General features: G+C 41.9%; 2 protein-coding genes across 9 annotated transcripts; one reads left to right on the top strand and one right to left on the bottom strand.

The window, feature by feature from the left end:
• Window positions 1-754: 754 nt before the first annotated feature.
• On the bottom strand, window positions 755-15,207 carry usp20 (ubiquitin specific peptidase 20). 8 transcript variants are annotated; one of them, XM_084686906.1, is made up of 25 exons: window positions 14,997-15,207; window positions 14,001-14,108; window positions 13,760-13,813; window positions 13,551-13,613; window positions 13,218-13,409; window positions 12,976-13,078; window positions 12,550-12,619; window positions 12,248-12,361; window positions 11,920-12,019; window positions 10,589-11,147; window positions 10,246-10,395; window positions 9,991-10,103; window positions 7,446-7,618; window positions 7,085-7,179; window positions 6,144-6,177; window positions 5,980-6,025; window positions 5,633-5,813; window positions 5,282-5,408; window positions 4,926-5,095; window positions 4,662-4,743; window positions 4,355-4,463; window positions 4,144-4,246; window positions 3,963-4,031; window positions 3,664-3,826; window positions 755-3,098 (listed from the first exon to the last, which is right to left on the bottom strand). In XM_084686906.1, exons 2-24 carry the CDS (start codon window positions 14,079-14,081, stop codon window positions 3,669-3,671), a joined length of 2,946 nt encoding a protein of 981 aa, XP_084543032.1. In that variant the 5' UTR covers window positions 14,082-14,108; window positions 14,997-15,207; the 3' UTR covers window positions 755-3,098; window positions 3,664-3,668. The 8 variants fall into 8 exon arrangements, with proteins under 8 accessions (XP_084543032.1, XP_084543034.1, XP_084543030.1 ...); XM_084686908.1 differs by having other exon boundaries at window positions 14,001-14,083; XM_084686904.1 differs by lacking the exon at window positions 14,997-15,207 and adding an exon at window positions 14,479-14,938 and having other exon boundaries at window positions 11,941-12,019; window positions 13,272-13,409; window positions 14,001-14,083.
• Window positions 15,208-17,370: 2,163 nt separating this feature from the next.
• Window positions 17,371-21,010, top strand: c22h9orf78 (chromosome 22 C9orf78 homolog). The gene is made up of 9 exons (XM_084686224.1): window positions 17,371-17,642; window positions 17,834-17,893; window positions 18,345-18,396; window positions 18,515-18,585; window positions 19,273-19,350; window positions 19,486-19,683; window positions 19,929-20,065; window positions 20,264-20,368; window positions 20,700-21,010. Exons 1-9 carry the CDS (start codon window positions 17,563-17,565, stop codon window positions 20,795-20,797), a joined length of 879 nt encoding a protein of 292 aa, XP_084542350.1. The 5' UTR covers window positions 17,371-17,562; the 3' UTR covers window positions 20,798-21,010.
• The last annotated feature ends 23 nt before the right edge of the window (window positions 21,011-21,033 follow it).

Here is a 21,033-nt window from a genome sequence, read left to right as displayed (position 1 = left end):
CATCTATTATGTGATAGTTGTGAAGCAGTCCTAACAGAGAATCTGACAGCTTCATTAACAAGTTCAGTGTCATACCATGTCAAGTCACTAGGACAGTGAAACACACTAATGTTTGGAAACAGTAAACCGATGCAGCAGCAGCATGTCTGTGTTTGGGTGTGTGTGAGATGGAGGCTAGATTCACCCAGGAACACCATGAGCTAGTGTTAGCACACCCACCTAACTTGTAAACAATTTCACTGCTTCTGTCTTGAGGAAGATTGGTGAGAGCCAGATGGCTTTTTCTGTCATCCCTATATCCTTTTTTTCTATACCTTTCTTGATTTACCATCCTCTGTCCGGCTGTATCTGTGCTGGCTAGACACAACCAGGCACGGGACTGGGACTATAAATGACATCATAGCTGCCCACTTGCAGTGTCTTCCTCAGTCACTGACACCCCTAAACAAATAGCCACAAACATTCTTCTGACATACACACCAGAACAAGCTGATGGATAACTAACACAAAAAAACATAAGGATGGCTCTGATTATATAATTATTTCCCAGCATGCAGCAGGGGTCAGTACTCTAAAAGCTTAATCAATGAGGAGTTACTGATCCTCAGAATTACTTATTGATCTGGTGATTATTCACACTGGCAGAAACATCCTATCAAAGAGTCTCATAAATCCAGACAAACAGCGATAGGGCAATTATGTGATTCGTACACACATAACACTTGTTTCGTACACACAACAAATGCAAATGGAAGAAAAAAAAAAAACAGGCATTTATTAGTTGTTTCCTTAGTTATGAGTACATCAGTTTCACAGATAGACATCAGAGAACACTGCATGCCTCAGACCCAGTACTCTATAACTGTTAGCATCAAAGTGACTCTGACCAGCAAGAATCATGAAGATTCACACACAGAAATACAATTAAAAAATGTGTTGCATGAATACTTCCCAAATTCGATATGCTCTAATCAGGGGTGGCGCCAGATTGTTTTTAATGCAGGTGTAGAGTGGGTGCTAGATCACTGACAGGGGTAGCTGTGCAATTATATATATTATATATAAATACTATTAATAAATGAGCAATATTTTGGGGGGTTTTATCGTGGTGCTTTGGTCTTTCTTGGGGGTACTGAAGCACCTGCTGGCCCCTCCCTAGCGCCGCCCATGGATCTAATGTTCACTTGGACTCAACTCTCACACACATACACATGGGTGTGTGCCATTGTGTAGAAAACAAACCCAAACATAACATACAAATGCACTAGTTTTGGATGTAACAATAATGAAGACATATATCACTGACAGTTAAAATGTTACTGTTTCACTGCAGTAGGTACCACAACGCTGATAAAACCATTAAAACAGCTTTACTCCTTCTCAAGCTTTGAAAACATATTATGCAGCATTCGTCATTGCACTTGAGAAAACATACGAATGTTACATTTTCAACAATACAGATATTCATAATCAGAAAATAAGAAATTAAAGTAACAAGAATAATTTCTTTAAAAAGAGACACATTTGCGTCCTCTTCTTAAACTGAGTTATAACTCAATTGAACAATATCTTTATCAATTCCACAAGCATTGTGGTATAATTGTTTTATTTAATAGTGTAATCCACTGTATTTTGTACACAACAAAAGGATGGGTCACTTCAATAGTCTCCAAATTTGACAGCAATAAATTGCAGACAAGTGATCCTAAAACAGGAAGATTATCTTTAAATGTACACTTGGATATCATTATGGGTACATTTGTCAGCTAACGTAGCCAGAAATGTTTCTGAGGTCAACTCTGTTGTAAAGACTGGTTGAAACACATTCTGTCAACTCACCCTTTCATGGTAATCTAGAATACTGAGACTCATGTGTCTCACAAGGGCTGAAGGGAAGAATACAAATGTAATCACTCTGCCTGGCAATTCCATGTTCATGTTCCTACTAGTCCTCGTCCTCAAAGTCGTTTGATTGTTTATTGATTCTAAGAACATCAAACCGATTTCAACGAGTGCCATCCAATCCAATTGTGCATATGCATATATCCATAATTGGATGGGATTGAAGGGTATGTTAACATAAATTGTGAGGGTGGAATTGTCTTCTATTCTCTTGCAGAAGAGAAACCCCAATGGACGGTGCAGGCTAGTGAGTCATCTGTGATCAAGGTGCATTGTAGGTTATGTAGTCTTCTGAGATGGCAAGGCTACATCTACCAATCTCCTGTCTCTCTAAACATTAAATAAATCACTTATAGAATACTTTTATATACATGTAAACTTATACTAAGGATCACATTAAAACGATCCATTTATTCAGTATTCAATAATTTAACTCTTTAAAACAGACCTGGTAATCCAGGTCCTGAGTGACTCAAGCCCTGCAAACTCTGCACAAATCATAATAAGTAAATACTTATAACCAGTTCATATATATGTACAACGATCAATTCACTATGGTTGTCTCAGCAACAAAAAGGAAAAAGTGCTAAAATGGTGCAGAGTGCTGCTGACGTTACAGAGTTACTTCAGCTGTGAGTTATTTATGTGTCGTCAAGCAGCAGTTAACACATGTCCCTCTCATCCCCCAACCTGGTCCAGGAGACTGATATCTCCACTCCCAGATTTGGTGACATTCACCATAAAATAGAGTCAGAACCTGGTAGCATTCAGATTGTGACAGAAAACCTGGAGTATTCCAAACCAGGTAGATATTCGGAACCTGGTAGTGGAGGCTACAGGGGTTGTGACATCAGTCAATCTGGTCAGGTGCCAGCAAGACCAGGTAAGCTTAACAATTCACACACACTAGCTAGCAAATACAGTGGCCATTTTAACACACCACAGCTACCCACAATGCCCCACAGAGGAGGAATGACATGTTCTTGGTTTCCATTTAAACATCTTAAGATTGGTTCAATAGATATTACACTCCACTACAGTTATGATAGGAAGTAATCGAGTACTACTATGTCTTTCGCAGGGGGCGATAAAGAGAAGCTACATTTTAAACATGGCGCTCCAAAAAAGGCTTCTTCTTTCATGCACATTCGTCCAAGGTTCCTGTGAAAGAAGGAGTGAGGAGGGAGCCAGACAACCTGGAGGAGAGGGAGAAAGTTGAAGAAAAAAAAGGTTGAGAAAATCTAGTCAAGGATAATTAATCAAGAACAAATGGACAGCCCCACCGCTGACTGAAACCAGAGGTTCATTGCAGACAGTGATTTTCAGATTTACAAGCTCTTTATGAGTAAATATGTTGATTTCCACACACACCCTCTGGTGCACTAAAGGAATGTAGTGAGGAGAGAGATCATGTTCAGCTTGTTAAAGACCAGTACCAGTCAAGTACAGGAGCCTGGTATGGTTCTGGGAAGGTATTTGTGAGAGCCCGAAATGTTTATCCATTCCACACCCCCTACAAAAAGAACTGGCTTCTCTATGTGTGCTAATGTCTGTAATGCGTGACTGTGAGCGTGCTTGTGTGTGTGAATGTGTGTGAGCATGCAAATGTGTGTGTGTGTGACTGTGTATGTTTGTGTTCAAGTGTTTGTTTGAGTACGTTTGGAAACAAGGATGTTGAAGTGCTCCAACATGTGTATGTGAGTCAGATGTGTAATCCGAGTGTTTGTAAACACGTGTATGTGTGTGGGCACAATGAGTTACCTCTCTCATAGCGCCCTGGTCTCAGCCTCAATCTTCCTCTCCCCATACAAGTTCTCTGTGTTGGCCGGGGCCATGGTCTGTCTCACTGCTATCTCTGGCCCTCCACCGTAGATCCCCAGGAGGTACAGCCAGGTCTCCTCTGAGATCTGGCCATAATCGGCCCCTATAAGAGAGAGGGGGGGTACCCCACAGGATGGGACGGACCCACAGTAAGAGACACCATAAGAGACAGACAGAGTCTGAGACAGAGCAAATGTGCACCAACATATAATAATATGTGCCAAAACTTTGTTACTTGCCTTGTTTGAGCTGAATGTGTCCTCCTTTCATCACACCAATCTTACTGTTGTCAATCGGCCCTGGAGGCTCTTAAAAACAACACAAATACAATCAAGTCACATCCAAACAAAGTGTACAAGTGGATAGACGGCTGCAGGGTGTGGAGAGGTAGTAACTGTTTCGGGTGCTGTCTGCCCTCACCATTGTCTTTGCCCTTGACAAAGCTCTCCCACTCCCGGAACCACTGCATGCTGATGCACAGGATGACGGTAGGTGCTTCCTCTGCCTGGAACTCCTTGTTTAGCTGCATGCACGCGCACACACACCAATGACACAGTAGTTCATACTGTACACACACACAAACAAAAAGGTGTGGCACACACCCAAATAAACACACAATCCTCTGGCTTACCTTGATAAAGGTGTCAATCTCCACCTTCCTGCGCTTGGCCAGGGCTTCAATCTCAACTTGGCAGATCGCACACACGTACAGGTGGTTCACTGCTGGACCTCCTCCAAAACTGGGGATACAGAGAAACCAATACATTACTATTTATTCATTTTGGAAACGCTTGAGTAAAAAATACAAATAGAAAGAACAGCAGAAAATCAAGCATCAGAAGTGCATAAGTTCTAACCGTATTTTCGGCTCAGGAATAAAGGGACAGTGAGAGATGGACAGAATGTTACAGACAGAACCAAACCAACTGACAGCTGACCTGTTGTAGAGGTACTCCCAGACGTTCTGGGGTAGGATCACCACCAGGTCATCTATGTAGTGGTACTTTGTAGGAGGAATCCCTGGACACAACACACACAAGGTTCTCATGATGTGACCTTATATAAATCAAGGTTGTCAGTCACTCCGACCTTGACTTTACTGAAAACGGTCAGAAGTCAGCATGACATGGTTTGCTGTTGGGAGGCTTTACACATGTTTGCATGTTTGTGAGACCCCGTTGGAGGCTAGATTGGTTCCTCACCTCCATGCTGACAGAGGAAGGTGTAGTTGCCAATGGGGCCAGGCTCTGTGAAAGTGTTGAACTTGTTCAGCCATTCTCTGGAGATGTAAAACTGTAACAGGCTGGGTTCCTTCATGTTGGCCAGAGCCACCACTTTCTGACGCTCTCGCACAGAGTCCTCATTGCTCTTCCTGTACCAACACATGGGCAAATGTATGGGTACATACACAGTCATGTAATCTGAAAAATTATATATACTACGATTGATAAATTAAAAACTTGATTTAATCATTCCATAGACCAGCTTTAACTTGTGTTATCTTCCATTTCAGCTGTTATGTAACAGTTGTGTTTGTATGTTAGGTCTGATGTTTGACCTGTAGAATAAGACATATGCTTCAGCGTTCTGCACCACCATCTCATGGACCTCGGTCACGTACTGGTCATCAAACTCATACCACTGGCCGTTAATCACATTCTGACAGTAGGCTATGTAGTGGCCACCTGGAAAGACAGAGGGTTGAAAGAGAGAGGGTGAAAGATTAGAGGAAGGTAGAGAGAAAGCCTCAACAATGGGGAGATAAATCACACAGGAGAAGAAAGGCATGGAAGAGATGAAATACGAGAGATTAAGAGTAAGAAACAAATGGCTGCTTTTAACGGTAAGCACAGTCCTACAGACAAATTAAGCTCATGCAGTTCTTGTTATGTAGAGAATGAAAACTGACTTCCTGCAGTTCCATGGTGACAGATAACGGACAGCAGGTCATAGGTGGTGATCTGGGAGGGGCTCTCCTTGGCCAGGAAAGGTCGGAGGTCAAGGCCCTCCAAGGGGAAAGAGACGTGGCTGTTGATTTTGAAGGAGTACATGACCTCGTGGCGAAAGCGCTTCAGGTGAATGCATAGAATCTGTGTCAGGACATACACACGCACGCACGCACTGATGAAACAGGATATGACTCATCTTCAAATGCTTAATTATCACTCACCACACTTTCACCAACAGGGTTTAAAACAGGATGTCAGAGTGTGGTGAAGTCCACACATGACCAAGGCTGGCAGAAGAAATGTTTACCTCTGGTAGACGAAGCACTTTGCAATATTTAACACCATTTCTCAACCTGCCGGAAATAAGCGGAAAGGCGTGTGCTGATCTTCCTTTGATGATAAAGTTATCGCAATACTAGAATTCTGAGTAAATATTTCACAACTTGAGAAAAACGTTTTTTTAAAGCTCACTTTTTACATCTTTCACAGCTGTACATGTTGTCCCCTGTAAAACAATGACATAGGGATATGAGTTTTGTAGAAAAGGTTTGACACACTGAACTCCAGAGTTATACAGCCACTTCAGTTAAAGCTGGTGTAGGCAACGCTGTTGAGAAGCACCTTTTGTCATATTTGCCAAAATAAAATTCACATCTTGATAGCAGCCAATACATCTAAAGGTTTGACGGTAATATGAAATCTATCTGACATCTGTGGGCTTTGCAACACTGTAATACCCATGACAAATCATTAAGTCTCTCTCTTGGAAGTCGCTTTGGATAAAAGCGTCTGCTAAATGAATGCATGTAAATGTAATGCAAGACCATTCTGAGACTAATGACTGGACGGGCTACCTGTCTGTCTACCTGCGTGCAGTCTGCCCCTGCACTCATTGTGCGTTACTGTAGTTTTCAACCAGGCTAAGCAAGAATGGTGGAGAAAGAGCAGGCAATAAATTCAGTTCCAGATTTCAGTTAAAAGTAGTGTGTACTAACGTTAGCCATGGTTATGTTCATTATGATAGTGTTGTGCGTGTTCTTACATGTGAATGATACATGGGGTAATTTGTGAAAAAAACGGTGCTGTTCTCTCTCGTGGACTAACTTGACTGGTCTTCTGGCAGTTCTGCAGTCAGGCAGCACGTTCCTGTGTTTTGTGGGAATGTCTTTGAAGGGAGGGGGTGGGATTTTATGGTTTGAATAATTTGGAATAGAAGCTAAAATAGCTAGCTTTGTAAAACTTGCCTACACCACCTTTAACATTGAGATGATTGGGGTAGAAACTTTGAACTAAATGAGTGAGTGCTCACTGAAATCTTCAAAAGCATGTAACTGATGTGTTTAGAGCAGAGTCTGTATGGATAAAGCATGAGTAGGTATATTTCTTCATCTGTTTCTTTTTCTTTTTCCTACCTTTGAGTTCATCAGCGGCAAAGAAGGCAGCGAGACAGTCTTCCAGGGTTACCATGGGACCCCAGAACCAGCTGGGGATGCAGGAAACAACAAATCTGCAGGAGGGGAAAGAGAAAAGGGGAGAGGAACAAGTCAAGGACCACACAAATCAAGTCAGGGTGTAACAATTTTTGTTTTTACATTTCTTTTTTTAACTCACGCTGCATTCTTTTAGCATGCCTCTTATGAAAGCATACACTCAAGTCCCCCAAAAGTCATCAACTACTCTTACCTCAGCCCCTCAAACACTGCCCACTATATACTAACCTCCTCCAAGTCCTTCCTGACCCTGCTCTGTAACCTCTGACCCCTGACCCCTGACCTCCGTATGGAGTCCATGATGTAGGAGATCCAGCCCTGGGAGCCATAAGTGTCTGGACAGATGCCGGTCTTGGCGGGTAGGTTCTGGTGGATGGAGGAGTGGAGCTTTGCCAGATCCTCCTTTCCTGGGATAGGAAGTGACAGGTCCTGGAAGGTCTCCACTGTTGTAGATACCTAACGGAGGGATAATCAAATTGTTGAGTTATTATGAGAACAAGTAGTACTTTATCATTCTTATCTTATATCATATTATTCAGCATCATCTTCTTGGTCTTATTGATTGTATTGATTCACATTGATTATACAGGGACAGTTGTAGAGGACAGGCCACTCAGCTGCAAGAGACCATCAATGGGCAGTCAGGGGCCAGTGCCTAGGTTTCTAAGTATGTTGGCCCTGTGGCTGAAGGAGGCCTTCTGATAGGTTGAGCCTGACTGATATATGATAACCGTCTTGTCTGTGATTAAAACCATGCCTTGTAGGCTAATACCTGTTGGTTGTATTTCTTCTGTTATCATTTCAGGGCTGTACACTAACCTTTCCCACTGGTGGCACTTGCACTACTAACTTTTTCAGTTACTGGCGCAAAACATAATTTAGTTCAAATTATTTATAGTAAGCCGCTCTGGATAATAATGAACAATAATGAACCTGTATTGCATACAGATGTGCTTTAATGTACTTTAAAGGTCCCATGGAATGAAAAAGTCACTTTATGAAGTTATTTAACATTAACAGCTCATTGGCCCACCAATGAGAAAATGAGCTACGACCGTGCGAGCACAATATTGTTTTTTCCTTGAGAGACATCATGGCTTGCAATGGCAATTAGCCCCGCCTCTCTCCTCCTCATAGCATTTAAAGCTACAGACAAAAAAATGGCACATCCTAAGGAAAGCTCATTGTGGGACTGCTCGTAGTGGCTGTAATTCTGCACCAAAGCTGTATTTTGGGAATGAGACAATTGAGTATTAGGGGACCACTAAGGCCTATATAAAAGCATCCAAAAACAGCATGCCATATTACTTGCCATCTTTTAAACCACATACCTTTTTCTTTCTTTAACATTGATTGGGATAGATTTAATGCAATAGAAAATACAGTAGGCCTGCATCATGAAGTGCAACATTTATTTATTTTAGATTTCAACATGCTATGGTTGGGGCGCAGATGGGCAGATTCCTGACCTCTTAAGGAAAAATAACACAGAAATTAGGGTGACCAGATTTTGAGTTTCTGAAAAAGGGGACACCTCGTCGTGTCGACGTTGTTACAAATTTGGACAGTCCTGCAATTGAAGGCCCACAGAATTTACAGTAGGCTACACACAGTACGTTCCTCCATCTTGGTACCTTAACTATTGCCGCCGCTGTCAGTATTTCCATGGCAATACCACTTTTTGAAGTATTGCCAAATTTTCCTGGCAATACCACTTTTTTGCAGACCTTAAGAGGTTTATTTAATTTAGAAGACTTAAGTAAACTGTAATGATAACCTATGACCACTGGTATTCTTCGAGCCACTGGTGTCGAAATTCATATGTCTGTATCCGTATCATCATATCAACTCACATGCTCCGTACATGGCGAATTGTCCGCTTCCGTTTTAACACGTCAAATTGAGTAGCCTATATACGATTGCTGCGTGCGTCTTGACGAGGTTGATTTTCTTTTTAAATCAACGTTAGGCTACACCATTCCGGGAGGGGGGCGCGGGGCTAAAGCCAACTTGATATGTTGAATGCACAGAGCACGTTTTAAAACATATTATTAAAATACACATTACTGTGTTAACAAATTCTCATAAATCATAGCATATTGCATAAAACATATCAGTGATACATTTGCGACCCATTAAAAATGACGGTCACAATGGCATTTCAAAAGGTCGCAAATGCGACCATTTCGGTCGCAAATGCGACCATTTCGGTCGCAGTGTAGTGCCCTGCATTTCCATGTAAAAACTGTGCCCTCTGACCTTTATGCAGACCATATGCATGTCGGATCTTTTCATTATTCTTAAGTCATAATTATACTCTGCTGTTACTCTCTCCACTCAGATGACTGATAAATGCATATAAACTCTAGATAGAAGCCAGCCATAAATTCTATTTTGGTACAAATCCATACGGGTCTGTAGGACATCCCATCAGAGACAAGTTTGTTCAGAACTTCTGCATGCAGCCCAACAGAATTACTTTCATATGGCACGAAAATGAAGAGAATATTATCTGCCGCATCCAACCAGCGCATTTGCAAACCATGGCTCTGTGAAAAGTTTAGTGGCAAATACATTGTTCAATCCCTGTATGTGACTACACTCCAACCATTAACCTTTTTTTATTTTCTTCTTTTCCTTGGGTCAAAGAAACGCGATGTGTTTCTAGACATAATTCAGGCATTTTGTAGCATTTGATAAGCCTTGCATTTTCAAGCTATTACATATCTCATTACTGTTTGTGTACAACAGGGGCACTAGTTCAGGTGTGAACGGGTATTGCGAGGTTCCCATGCGAGTAGTGCCCCCTGGTGTACAGCACAGCTCACCCTGTCACAGGTGAGACACTGGACCAGACTGAGGATGGAGCCGTCAAAGATGTCAGAGATGACACTGCGGTAACGAGACTGCTTCTTCTTCTTAGCCCCCAGCAGGAGCTGAGCTGGAGAAGGGAGAGAGGGGAAGAAGGAGATAGACAAACAAGTGAATAACTAGTTTGCTAAAGTCTTTTTTTGTACTTAAATGTGTAGTTGGACGCAGAAAAGCATTGCTTATATCTGGAGAGGAAAGAGAAGAGACAGTACCTTTCTTTAAGGAGTAGGCTGGGGGGGTGGAGCGGAGGGGGCTGGATCGTGGGGGGCTGGAGGAAAGTTTGGGATGGTGCTCCTGAACAGAGCAAACAGGGCTGCAGGGGCGAGAATGGGCGCGGGACATTGATGCTTCATTGTCTGGCTCTGCGGAGGGGGCAATGTTGTCAACAAAAAGGAAGGGGGTGGGGTTATATGTATATGAGATGCAAGTACCTGTCACACCGGATAAATGATGTAATCCACTACATAAAACCACAAGTTCAAGAAACAATGCATGCAACTCACAAACTTGAGACACACTCTAGAAAACCACCACACTCCCATTAGAAGCTCATACCTGGAATACTGTTACTCTGTCCTTCTCCTTGTATCTCAGCCTGAGTTGGTTCCAGACTTGGGGCCTGGTTCCGGGGGCTGGGGGGGGTCACCCCCGCTTCCTCCTCTTCCTCCTCCTCCTCCTCCTTGTCCCCCCTTTCAGAAGTCCCGTCCTCTGCTGCTGTGTCAACGTCTGCGTCCTCGTCCATCTCCTGAGACCCCCCGTGGAGTGGTGAGCCGGACACCCTCCTCTCCTTTAGCCTCTCCTTCTCCGAGATTACCCCGGCTGGCCCCCCGCCACCCCCCACCCCAGGCCCCCCAGGCCTTGGTCCAACACCCTCGTCCTGGATGAGCAGCTCTGCGTCCCCCAGCCCCCCGCCCTCTCCCCGGTCGCTGCTGGAGCCTGAGTCGCAGGACAGGAACTCGTCCTCTGAGGGGGAGCGGTCACCATTCCGGTGTTCGTCCACGTCACCCCCCTCACCCAAGGCCATCCCCCCTCCCACCCCCCCATCCTCAATTAGAGGCTCCTTAAGCTCTTCGTGCAACTGGTCCATCAGACAGCGAAGGAATTCTTGGGTGTCCTGCAGAGAAACAAAGTGGTGGTCTGGTTAAACTACACACTAACATACACACATACAGAATGAAAGAACAAATACGAGGGAGGTGGAGGGATGGATGTAAGGATTCAGGAGGAGAAGCACAGCTGGTTAGCTAGCGCTTGTGCGTATATGCGTGGGTGGAAGTGCGGTTTACAGATAGAAAGAAACTAGCTATAAATCTCAGTTACCGAGGAACAGAGAGAGAATGTGTTTTTTTTTTTTTTTTTTTCGTTTTTTTAGGAGGAAACCATTATGAGGCCTGTTCCATAGAAACTACAGAGTGGAAGTAGCAGTGCTTTGACATCAATTTGTATTTATTTAATACTGTGGTCCTATGGACACATCTTTGGATACTTGCAGTCAGTACGTAAAGTCTGTAAGAGTATGGGTGTGTGTAGGATCAATCAATAGACTATAAATAAAATCAAACACTGACACCATCTTGGCACCAAGTGGTACAATTAAACAGCATCTTGCATAAATGTTCGTAGCAATTGCCAAAACTATTCTAGCCAAATTTACCCTAACAAGGCAACAACACAGGCATTGGATTTTGGGTGATCCAGATAACCTCACAGTCTTGTCCCTCACACCCAACTTTGAAATAGAAATAACTGCAGTGGTAAGTAGCCATTCAGCAACACAGGGGAAGGTCATTTCAAGGAGGTTATGTGGGCTCTTGAAAGGGTTTAGGGATGGCGGTTAGGTCAGGGGTTCGAGAGGGGTGTGTGGTTGGCCGTGGCTGGATCCCTACCTGCTGGGAGGTTCCCCCTACCTGCTGGGCGTAGCCTCGGAACATGGGGTTGACCAGTTTGATACCATGGGAGAGAGTCGTGGGCACAACATAACTGGGCCTATAAGGGGGGAGGAAGAGGGTGAGGATGGCCACTCACTGAATTTGTCAGCAATTAATACAAAATTCATTCAACATATGTTCTTTAATGGGAGTGTTTTGAGTTTTATCTGAGTATAAATATCTTTGCTGCTACAGTTCATGATCTCATTGAATCAGTCCAGCAACAATGGGGATAGAAATTAGACATCGGGTCTTGTGTAAGTGACTGTACACGTGGTTTGTTTACCGTTTCTTGTGCCAGAGTTCAGATATGAGCTTCTGATAGCTCTTACACAGTGCCGGCTTCTTATCTGTCCTCACCAGCCCACTGCAGTCCAGGAAGAACTGAGTAAGAGGAGGACTGGAAAAAAGGAGAGGATAGAGTGGATATAAAGAGGAACGTAGAGTTAATTTTTAATAAAACACTTCAAACAACAACAAGGCCACATGCCAAACATCAATCAAATCAGGATGTTAACAAGTTTTCTGAAGAAAAATACTAGAAAAGAGAGAAAATGTAAACCTTCCAAAGACAGAAAGTGACCTCACCAGTTGGACAGGGCTTGAAGGGCTGCATTCATGTAACAAGAGTTCCCGATATTCTTCATTCCCGTCAAGCCTAAGGAAAGGAACAAGCAACCAGAGCAACAAGACCATTACTTCATTATGGCAGTTGTTTTCCCATGTTGTTTTACTGAACCATACATTTCCAGTCCATGATTATCTGCTGAACTTCCAATATTCAACATGTTTGTTGATTGGGCTGAAAGCATCTGCTAAATTAATCAATACAAACATAATAGAAGATATTTGAATAGTCAAGAACTAATCTAATTACTTTCTTATTCAAAAAAATAGCTTTCCATTGACTAAAGCATGAGATGTTGAGTTTGTACATCTCTCAAGCTAACTTGCTGGCAAGTTAGTCTACCACAGCAAGTTTTGTAACAGTGACAAAAGGAGGTCTGTACTCACCTCTGGGTTTGAGCTCATCCTCCTCTGATTCGGACCCCTCCTCCTCTGCCACTGCGATAGGCACTGCCTTCAAATTGTGTCCTACATTGTGATGTACTGTATCCTATAACATCAGAATGTTTTATAACTGAATATAACTTCATAAAGTTACACCAACAATAAAAACCAACAGCTGCTCTGACTCCTCCAGTCCAGAGCAAATCATATTGATGCGATTTTGTCATTTCTGATTGGTAAAACACCTGTAGACAGTTTGTTGGTGAGCAGGTTGGGCTGATCTTGGTTCGAGCCTGTACCTGCTCAGAGGTTTTGCGGTGGTGGTGGGTGAAGGACGCAGGTGCCACAGGTCTCTGGTCCAAAAAGACTTCCCGCTCACACACGTAACACCATATCCTGAATGTGGTCAGGTTCACTGTCAGGTTATGCTTCTTTGCCTGGGGAAACAAACATAGACACAGGCACAAACACCCACCATCAATTTATCATATAGACTTCTGTCAACAAAAGTGAGTAATGAAGGTAAAGACCATAGTTATAGAAGTACAGTCAGAAGAGCAGAGAAGTATTGTGCTTACGTGTGCATGTAATGTGCTGTGATCCGAAAATGACTCTCCACACCCAACATATGGGCAGTCACTCTAACAATGGGAACACATGGCATTACTGGTTGAGTGACGCATAATAAAGTAGCCAAATTGGATCCTTGAGTAAAGTCTAATGATACCTGATATTATTCATATAAAAAAGGGTACAGACAGAGGAAACATCAGGTTATTTTTTTTACCTGCAGACAGGCCCAGAGGTTGGGACCTCCAGCTCCACATGACTGGCATGTTCCCTTTAGAAGACAGAAAAGTAGGTTGCACTAGCAATAGTCTTGGAACCCTTTATTTTCTTATTAGTGTGATTCTATATCCAACATTTTGAAATCCAATGGGAATGATTGGGATTGTCTGATTTTTTACTTAAAATGTATAAAGCCACTTCTTGTATGTCAGGGAGGATAATGGTTCAACAGATCACACCTTGGATTTTTGCAGAAGTTCCTCCTTGGTAACCTCTCCAATGGAATCCAGATGAGGACAGTTGTCCCTCTGATCTTCCATATCTGTTAAATGTTTTCAGATGCAGATCTATCACAACACAGGTGTATAAGGGACCATGGAGGTTAGAAAAGCATTAGAAGATTGCAACGTAACCATATGAAAAACTCTAGCAGAAACTTAGCCAGGCGTGCGAAAAGTTTAATTGGCTAGACTAAGTCTGACATGTTAGCGAGCTAGCTACAGTAATTAGCTTACAGTATACCATCTTATTTTACAAAATGGGTTTCATCAGCTAGCTAGCTCATTGTGCGGGCCTAAAACAGAATCAAAAACATCAACAACAATTTACACGTATTTGCAGGTTGTACAAAAATAATGTGACATTATATCACTGCCTCCGACTACAATTTGAAAACACCAATATAGCAAGCAATGTTGAAGAAGAAACCTCGCTAACCTGTCCACCACAAATTACAGCTCTGCAGCAAATGAAACAGGCCCTGTTTTCCAACTGCGATCTCACAAATCGTTGATGACAGTATCAACAAATCATTGCGAAGTAAATTATTTATATTTACCAACATCAATCAGTATTAAATAAACACTGGGAGAAGTTCATTTTAGAGTTAAAGTGTTGAAAATTGAGTTGCTTTGGTAGTTAGCTAAAGGTAATGGCTGTTGTGCTAGCCAGCCAGCTAGCTCTAGCTAGCTAATAAATTCCCCACCGCAGCATTGACTATATCAAATGGCTTTTTAAGAATAAAAGTCAGCGTCTGAAGAGGTATGTTCCTATTGCATAAAAGGTTTTACCGCAAGCTATATTTGATGCGGGTACAAGGTAGTATATCTACTAGTACTTGTATCTAGTACTAGTAGATAACAGGTAGATACAAGTACTAGATACTAGTACTAGTATCTAGTACTTGTATGTACCTGTTACGACACTGTACTGATTTTTAAATAAAAGCAATTTACCAATATGGATCCTTCCATTTAATCCCACAATAATTAAATAGGCCTATGTGTAATGTGCTAAAGTAAACTATGTACTAAATGAAACTCGGCGTGTACCAGGGCACTCCGGGGATATTAATCGAATTTACTACGAGTTTAGACTTCAACCAGAGAATGTCTAATATCAGAGAATGTCTAATATAGAGAGAACTGCCACTCTCGGGAAACTTCCGGGTTCTGAACTGGTTAAAGTTCCATGTGAGGGCGCTAACGAGCGAGTGCAGAATGAATGGAGGTCTATGGCGCTATCCACCTTTTTCCTGGTTAGCGAATTTACCCATGATTCATAGCGGGTTTCAACCGGAATCCGGTTTTCGTTTTCCGGTTCGAAGCTTGTGTACGTTTGTTAGACCGTAGATTGCTATCTTGTTTGCTGTAAAAGACAGTTTTTCTCCATGGATGAAGCACAAATGGACAAAAAACGGAGGTGGATACACACCATGGATGTTTTAACAAGTCGTGACGACAGTACCGTACAGTCCCTCATCCATTCCGTCTGACAGAGTGGCTAGATGACATGAAGCAATGACCCAATGTTAGCTAGCATACATCGACGTTGTTATTTACCTTTTATTTACTGAAGGTGTTGATGGCAAAGAGTTGCGTAATTACATAAGCACAGTAGCATATACTTACTATACTTGCATAGTAACAAAATAGGTAGCCTACAGTATTGTTGAAGAAAGACGGCAGCTTTATATTTTTGAAGGCAGCAGTAGAGCCCAGTCAGTGTCAATAAAGCTAAACATACAGCATGGGTAACGCTGAGGGAAAGTGGAGTCAATGACATTTACTCATTTAGCAGACGCTTTTATCCACAGCAACTTCCAAGAGAGAGCTTTACAAAGTGCATTGGTCACTGATAATAACAACAAGATAGCCCCAACAACATTGCGGGTAGCCAAAACATGAAGCACATATTGTGAACAACCAAAATAAGTGCCAAAGGGAAGAACCATAAGAGCATGCAGTTAAGCAAGTAACAATACACTAGCTACAATACATTGAAACAGTCAGCAGCCGGGTTAGGGAAGTCATGTAGCCATGCAGCAGCTATTCAGTGGATGGTAAAAATATAATACTACATATGCAAAGCACTTGACAAAATGTTTTTACACTTGTAATTTAATATGTTCATGCTTATTGTATTTATTCATCCACCTACAATATTGATAGTGATGCCATTATTGCGTAGCCCAGATGAAGCTTCGGATCAGGATACAGTTCGGTTGGCTTTTTTTTTAAGAAATGGAAAGAGCAATCATACACTTTCTTTGGAGGGTGTTTTAGTTTCAAAGCTGCAAGCCACGCTGTTTTGCGTTCCTTATTCCCTGGCATGGAGTGCAAGCGGGCGATGGACACTGACAATTTCTTCGAAGTTGTTGATGTTCGAAGCAAGACGTTTCCAACGAAAATCTTCAATTTTCTTGAATTGTTATGGCAACCGACAAGGGCACAAGTGTAACTTGAACTCATGTTAACAACATTTTATTCAACACAACTTATTCTAATCAATGTAATGTTGCCTTCTCTGTCGATATCATGGTACGCTAGTAGAGGTTAGACGCTGAACAGGAAACACAAAACCGGAAAGCGGAAGTAGTTCAGTACCCATTGGTTGCTGGAGAAACCCCTGATGGATACCCCTCAAAATTCACTTTTCTCAGGATATAATTTTTTGTCTAGTAATTTGAATTATGAATTCGAAAGGGGAGGCAAAAAAAATACACACTGCTGGCTGTTAGATTTTTTTTAAGTCGCCTTTCTGTTCTAAAAAGCTTTAGAAAATGTAATTGACGTCATACACATCGTACGACCAGAGATACTGCTTTACGGCAAGCTCTGGTCACTTACTTTTTTCTCTCAGGGCATCGACAACACAGCTGACAGGTTAGGCTCTTCCTGTCAATACACATGCTAGAAAGAGTTTTGGCTTGCTAATGTTGTTGCTAATGTTGCTAATGCTCTGACATTCTGATTCCGCTTCGGATGCCATCAAGCAAGAGCTCTGGTCGTATCAGTCCTTCACTAACCAATCAGCATTCATTAGCAGAATGCTAGCGTGTTATAGGCAACAACGACTCACCCTGTAAGAAATCAAAAGGACATAAGTACTCGTTCATTCAACTTTCGACCTATAATCCATGTTGAACATGCAAAAACTACAATCAAATCGGAGATTCTTCAACGACAATCAGGCAAAAGAGACACATTTAGCCGTTTAGCTCCATAGACTCCCATTCAATATGCACTCGCTGGCGATCACTCCCAGTGGAACTCTGGTGGAACTGCAACCAAATTCGGTACAATGGGGCTTAATAGGGAGTGGCAAGGCTCTCCTTAAACAGGCTCTGCTTCAACAATCAAACTGGTCCGTCGTTAAATTATTTCCCCACTAGTCTCACCCTCCATCCTACCCTTTTAGATGTTCCGATAACATTGTCGGCTTAGGAATTACTTGCTCTACCAGTACAAGTAGACTTGCACATACAACTAAACTATCTCGCTAGCAAACTACAACACAAGAATGCCGTCGGGTAAGAATTTCAGGAGGAAAAGAGAAAGTTCTTCAGAAGAAGAGGAAGACGAGATAACTGCTGAAGTTAGGTAGGTAGCTACTTTACATTGTTAACTAGGCCACAATAACACACTTGTGTTGTTGGTCTTGCTTGCTAGCTAGCTGGCTTTGTTATTTAGCATTTGGCTAGCTAGCTAGTCTAGCATTTGGGTAGCTAGTCTAGTTAAGTTGGCCATGTTAGTCAAATGATCAATAGGCCTAATGCATTTTCCGTACTCAGATCTAAACTGGACGAAGCCAAAGAGCTACAAAGTTTACGGAAAAGACAGACCGGAGTCAGGTAATCTACAGTTCTGTTAATCTTCTTGGCTCCACGAGTCGCACAACGGCTAGCAGGATGCGCAGTTATCATTAGAACACGTATATCACAGTTTTTACTGTGATGTGAATAACAAGTTATTTAGGGTTCCCCCGTGAGGAGGGAACCTATTGTTTTTGATGATTTTATTAATTCTCCTTCTCCCCTTCTCTGCATCTAGTCTTACTTAAATATGCACATTGATACCACATACCACTCATACTCACACCACAAAGTCGACCGTAGGTGGCGCTACAGTTCACAGCCAAATATAAAATAAATAAAACATTATGGCATTTCCTCCCCATTTGTCAAAACATTCGGAAACTTTGAGACATTGTCCATGTCAATTGTTCCACAGTTCAATGTTTCAGAGGAACCCGCTTCGCTGCTTGCACCTATATTCATATTTAGTTTTTGTTGTGTTGTCTAGCGTGGCCGCTTTGTTGGTGGGAGAGAAGCTACCACTGGAAGCTGCGATTGACGTAACATACCCATTTACTTTCAACCTATTCCCCTTTGTGTAATTGGCACAGTTTGTAGTTCAGTTCTCAATAGAACCTGTTCAAGCAATTCAACAATGAACTGTACGTCTTCTGACAGGATGACCCTTTCAAATTGAAGACGGGAGGTGTTGTTGACATGAAGAAAGTCAAAGACAGGAACAGAGACATGTAAGCATACCATTCAATGGCTTCTCGTTTTCTCTTTTTAGCCTAAAATAAGATTGCACACTAGAGCCCGTCTACGAGAGCCTCTTCACTCCGTATTGTACCGAATTTGGTTGCAGTTCCACCTGAGTTCCACTAGGGGTGATCGCGGGCGAGTGCAAAATGAAGGGGAGTCTATGGAGCTTGACGGCTAAATTGGTCTCTATCGCCTGATTGCAAGTTCAACTTGGATTATAGGTCGAAAGTTGAATGAACGAGTACTTAAGTCCTTTCGATTTCTTACAGGGTGAGTCGTTGTTGCCCATAACACGCTAGCATTCTGCTAATGAATGCTGATTGTATGACGTTATTGACACACAAAGGCTTTTTTGAGAAAAAAAAGCTAAATCTAACACCCAGCAGTGTGTATTTTCTTTGCCTCCCCTTTCGAATGCAACATTCAAATTACAAGACAAAAAAATATATCTTGAGAAAAGATATAGGGGTATAGCTCCATAGACCTCCATTCATTCTGCACTCGCCTGTGAGCGCCCTCATATGGAACCTCGTGGAAGAAGCCGGAAGTTTTCCGAGAGTGACAGTTCTCCCCTTGTTAGACATTCTCTGGTTATAATATCATAGTTCTTGTTTGTATATGTGTAGGCTTTTGTTTTGTCACGTTTAACATGCAAATACATTTTCTACTTTCAGGACAGAGGACGAGACCGACCTGAATTTGGGTACCTCTTTTTCTGCAGAAACGAACAGAAGAGATGAAGATGCTGACATGTATGTGTTAACTTTCATTGCTACAACACCTTTTAAATGGTTTTAAACTGCAAATGTATTAAATCTCACTACTCTCCCTCCTGTCTTCCTCTTTCATTCTTCCTTTATTTCTGACAATATAATTCTACTTCTAAGGATGAAATACATTGAGACAGAACTGAAGAAGAAGAAAGGACTGGTGGAGGCAGAGGAACAGAAGGTGAAGGTGAAAAACGCTGAAGACCTTTTGTATGAGCTGCCAGAGAACATCCGGGTCAACTCTGCCAAGAAGACAGAGGAGATGTTGTCCAATCAGATGCTTAGTGGAATTCCTGAGGTGGACCTGGGAATTGAGTAAGTAGCCTCAACTAAACATCCTATGAGATGACCGGCATTTCCAAGTTACTGCAGCTGAATATCCAATAAAATGCCTGGATATCCAGGTGACATCTACAATAAAGATGTCAATTGATTTGGAACAGGTTCTTTGTCAACATCTTTTCCTCTTTTTTGCTGAAACTGAAGATTTTTCCATTTTTAAAATGTATATTTTGCAGGCCTCATCCTTATACTGCACTGTTACTGTTATTCCCTTTCAGTGCAAAGATAAAGAACATCATTTACACAGAAGAAGCTAAGGCCAAATTACTAGCAGAACAGAGGAACAAGAAGAAGGACAATGGCACATCATTTGTACCGACCAACATCGCCGTCAACTACGTACAGCACAACCGCTGTGAGTTCTGTCTGTGTTCATCTGTCACACAATGTTCTTTACATGTTTGCAGACAGAATATGGACATAAGTAACAGGACTTAGCTCAAAATCTTTCACAACTCTTGCTGAAAGTTGTCAGGGTTAGGATGTGGTCATGTGGGTTTTCAAAGCCATGCAATACTACCTTAACTAACTGGTTGGAATATGTATTTTTCAGTCTACCATGAGGATGTGAATGCCCCCCAGAGACACCACAGACACAGAGAAGAGCCCAAAGCCAGGCCGTTGAGGGTAGGAGACACAGAGAAACCTGGTCCAGAAGGTAAGAGAAGACTGAATTTCCCAAAAGAAAATTCCAGTGTTCAGGTAACTTTCTGCAGTTTCTGAATAAACACAAAAGAAGTAAACCATTGAATATGCACGAGTAGTAAATACAAATCAGAATAAAGCCATTTGAATAAGACTTATTATATCTGAGGATGTAAACATGCACATCGTGCATACTATAGGAGTAACTGTGGTTCTGTACCGAGCTCCGTTCTGTTATCCCGAGATGTATACAATTTTACTCCATTTGAATCCCATTATCTACCAATGCTGAACCAACAAGGGAATCAAAACTTAAACCACTTTTTTAAACTACATTTTCACAGCTGCATCTCCAGTCAACTATCGCAAACGACCCAACAATGAGAAGGCCACTGATGATTACCATTACGAGAAGTTCAAGAAGATGAATCGTCGATACTGAGGACACATTTGAGCATCTTCTATAGTAACTTATTTTCCATCGTTTTATTTCCAAAAAGTTTTCCCCAAAAAGTTTTGCCTACGATGTGATTATGTATATCAGTCTTCAATAATTAAAGATAGGGTAATTAAAGATAGGGTATGATGTATCACATTTCATTCCTTAATGTCTACAATAAAATATATATATACATATATATATATATCACTTGTATGTTGCAGTGTTACATTCTGTAA

The sequence above is a fragment of the Hypomesus nipponensis genome, chromosome 22 (assembly GCF_054491055.1).
Source record: "Hypomesus nipponensis isolate SF chromosome 22, ASM5449105v1, whole genome shotgun sequence".
Classification (NCBI taxonomy): Eukaryota; Metazoa; Chordata; class Actinopteri; order Osmeriformes; family Osmeridae; genus Hypomesus; species Hypomesus nipponensis.
The sequence above is the reverse complement of the archived record's forward strand: the minus strand, read 5'-3'. Positions and strand labels throughout refer to the sequence as shown.

Excerpts from the sequence above, each read along its gene's own strand:
- usp20 (XM_084686901.1), bottom strand. The coding sequence starts at position 14,605 with ATGTTGGTAAATATAAATAATTTACTTCGCAATGATTTGTTGATACTG. Across the intron at positions 6,178-7,084 it reads TGCCGCTGATGAACTCAAAG|GGGACAACATGTACAGCTGT; the intron begins GTAGGAAAAAGA and ends ATTGTTTTACAG. Across the intron at positions 5,409-5,632 it reads TCACCATGGAACTGCAGGAA|GTGGCCACTACATAGCCTAC; the intron begins GTCAGTTTTCAT and ends CTGTCTTTCCAG.
- c22h9orf78 (XM_084686224.1), top strand. The coding sequence starts at position 17,563 with ATGCCGTCGGGTAAGAATTTCAGGAGGAAAAGAGAAAGTTCTTCAGAA. Across the intron at positions 18,397-18,514 it reads CACTGGAAGCTGCGATTGAC|GATGACCCTTTCAAATTGAA; the intron begins GTAACATACCCA and ends GTCTTCTGACAG. Across the intron at positions 18,586-19,272 it reads AAAGACAGGAACAGAGACAT|GACAGAGGACGAGACCGACC; the intron begins GTAAGCATACCA and ends TTCTACTTTCAG.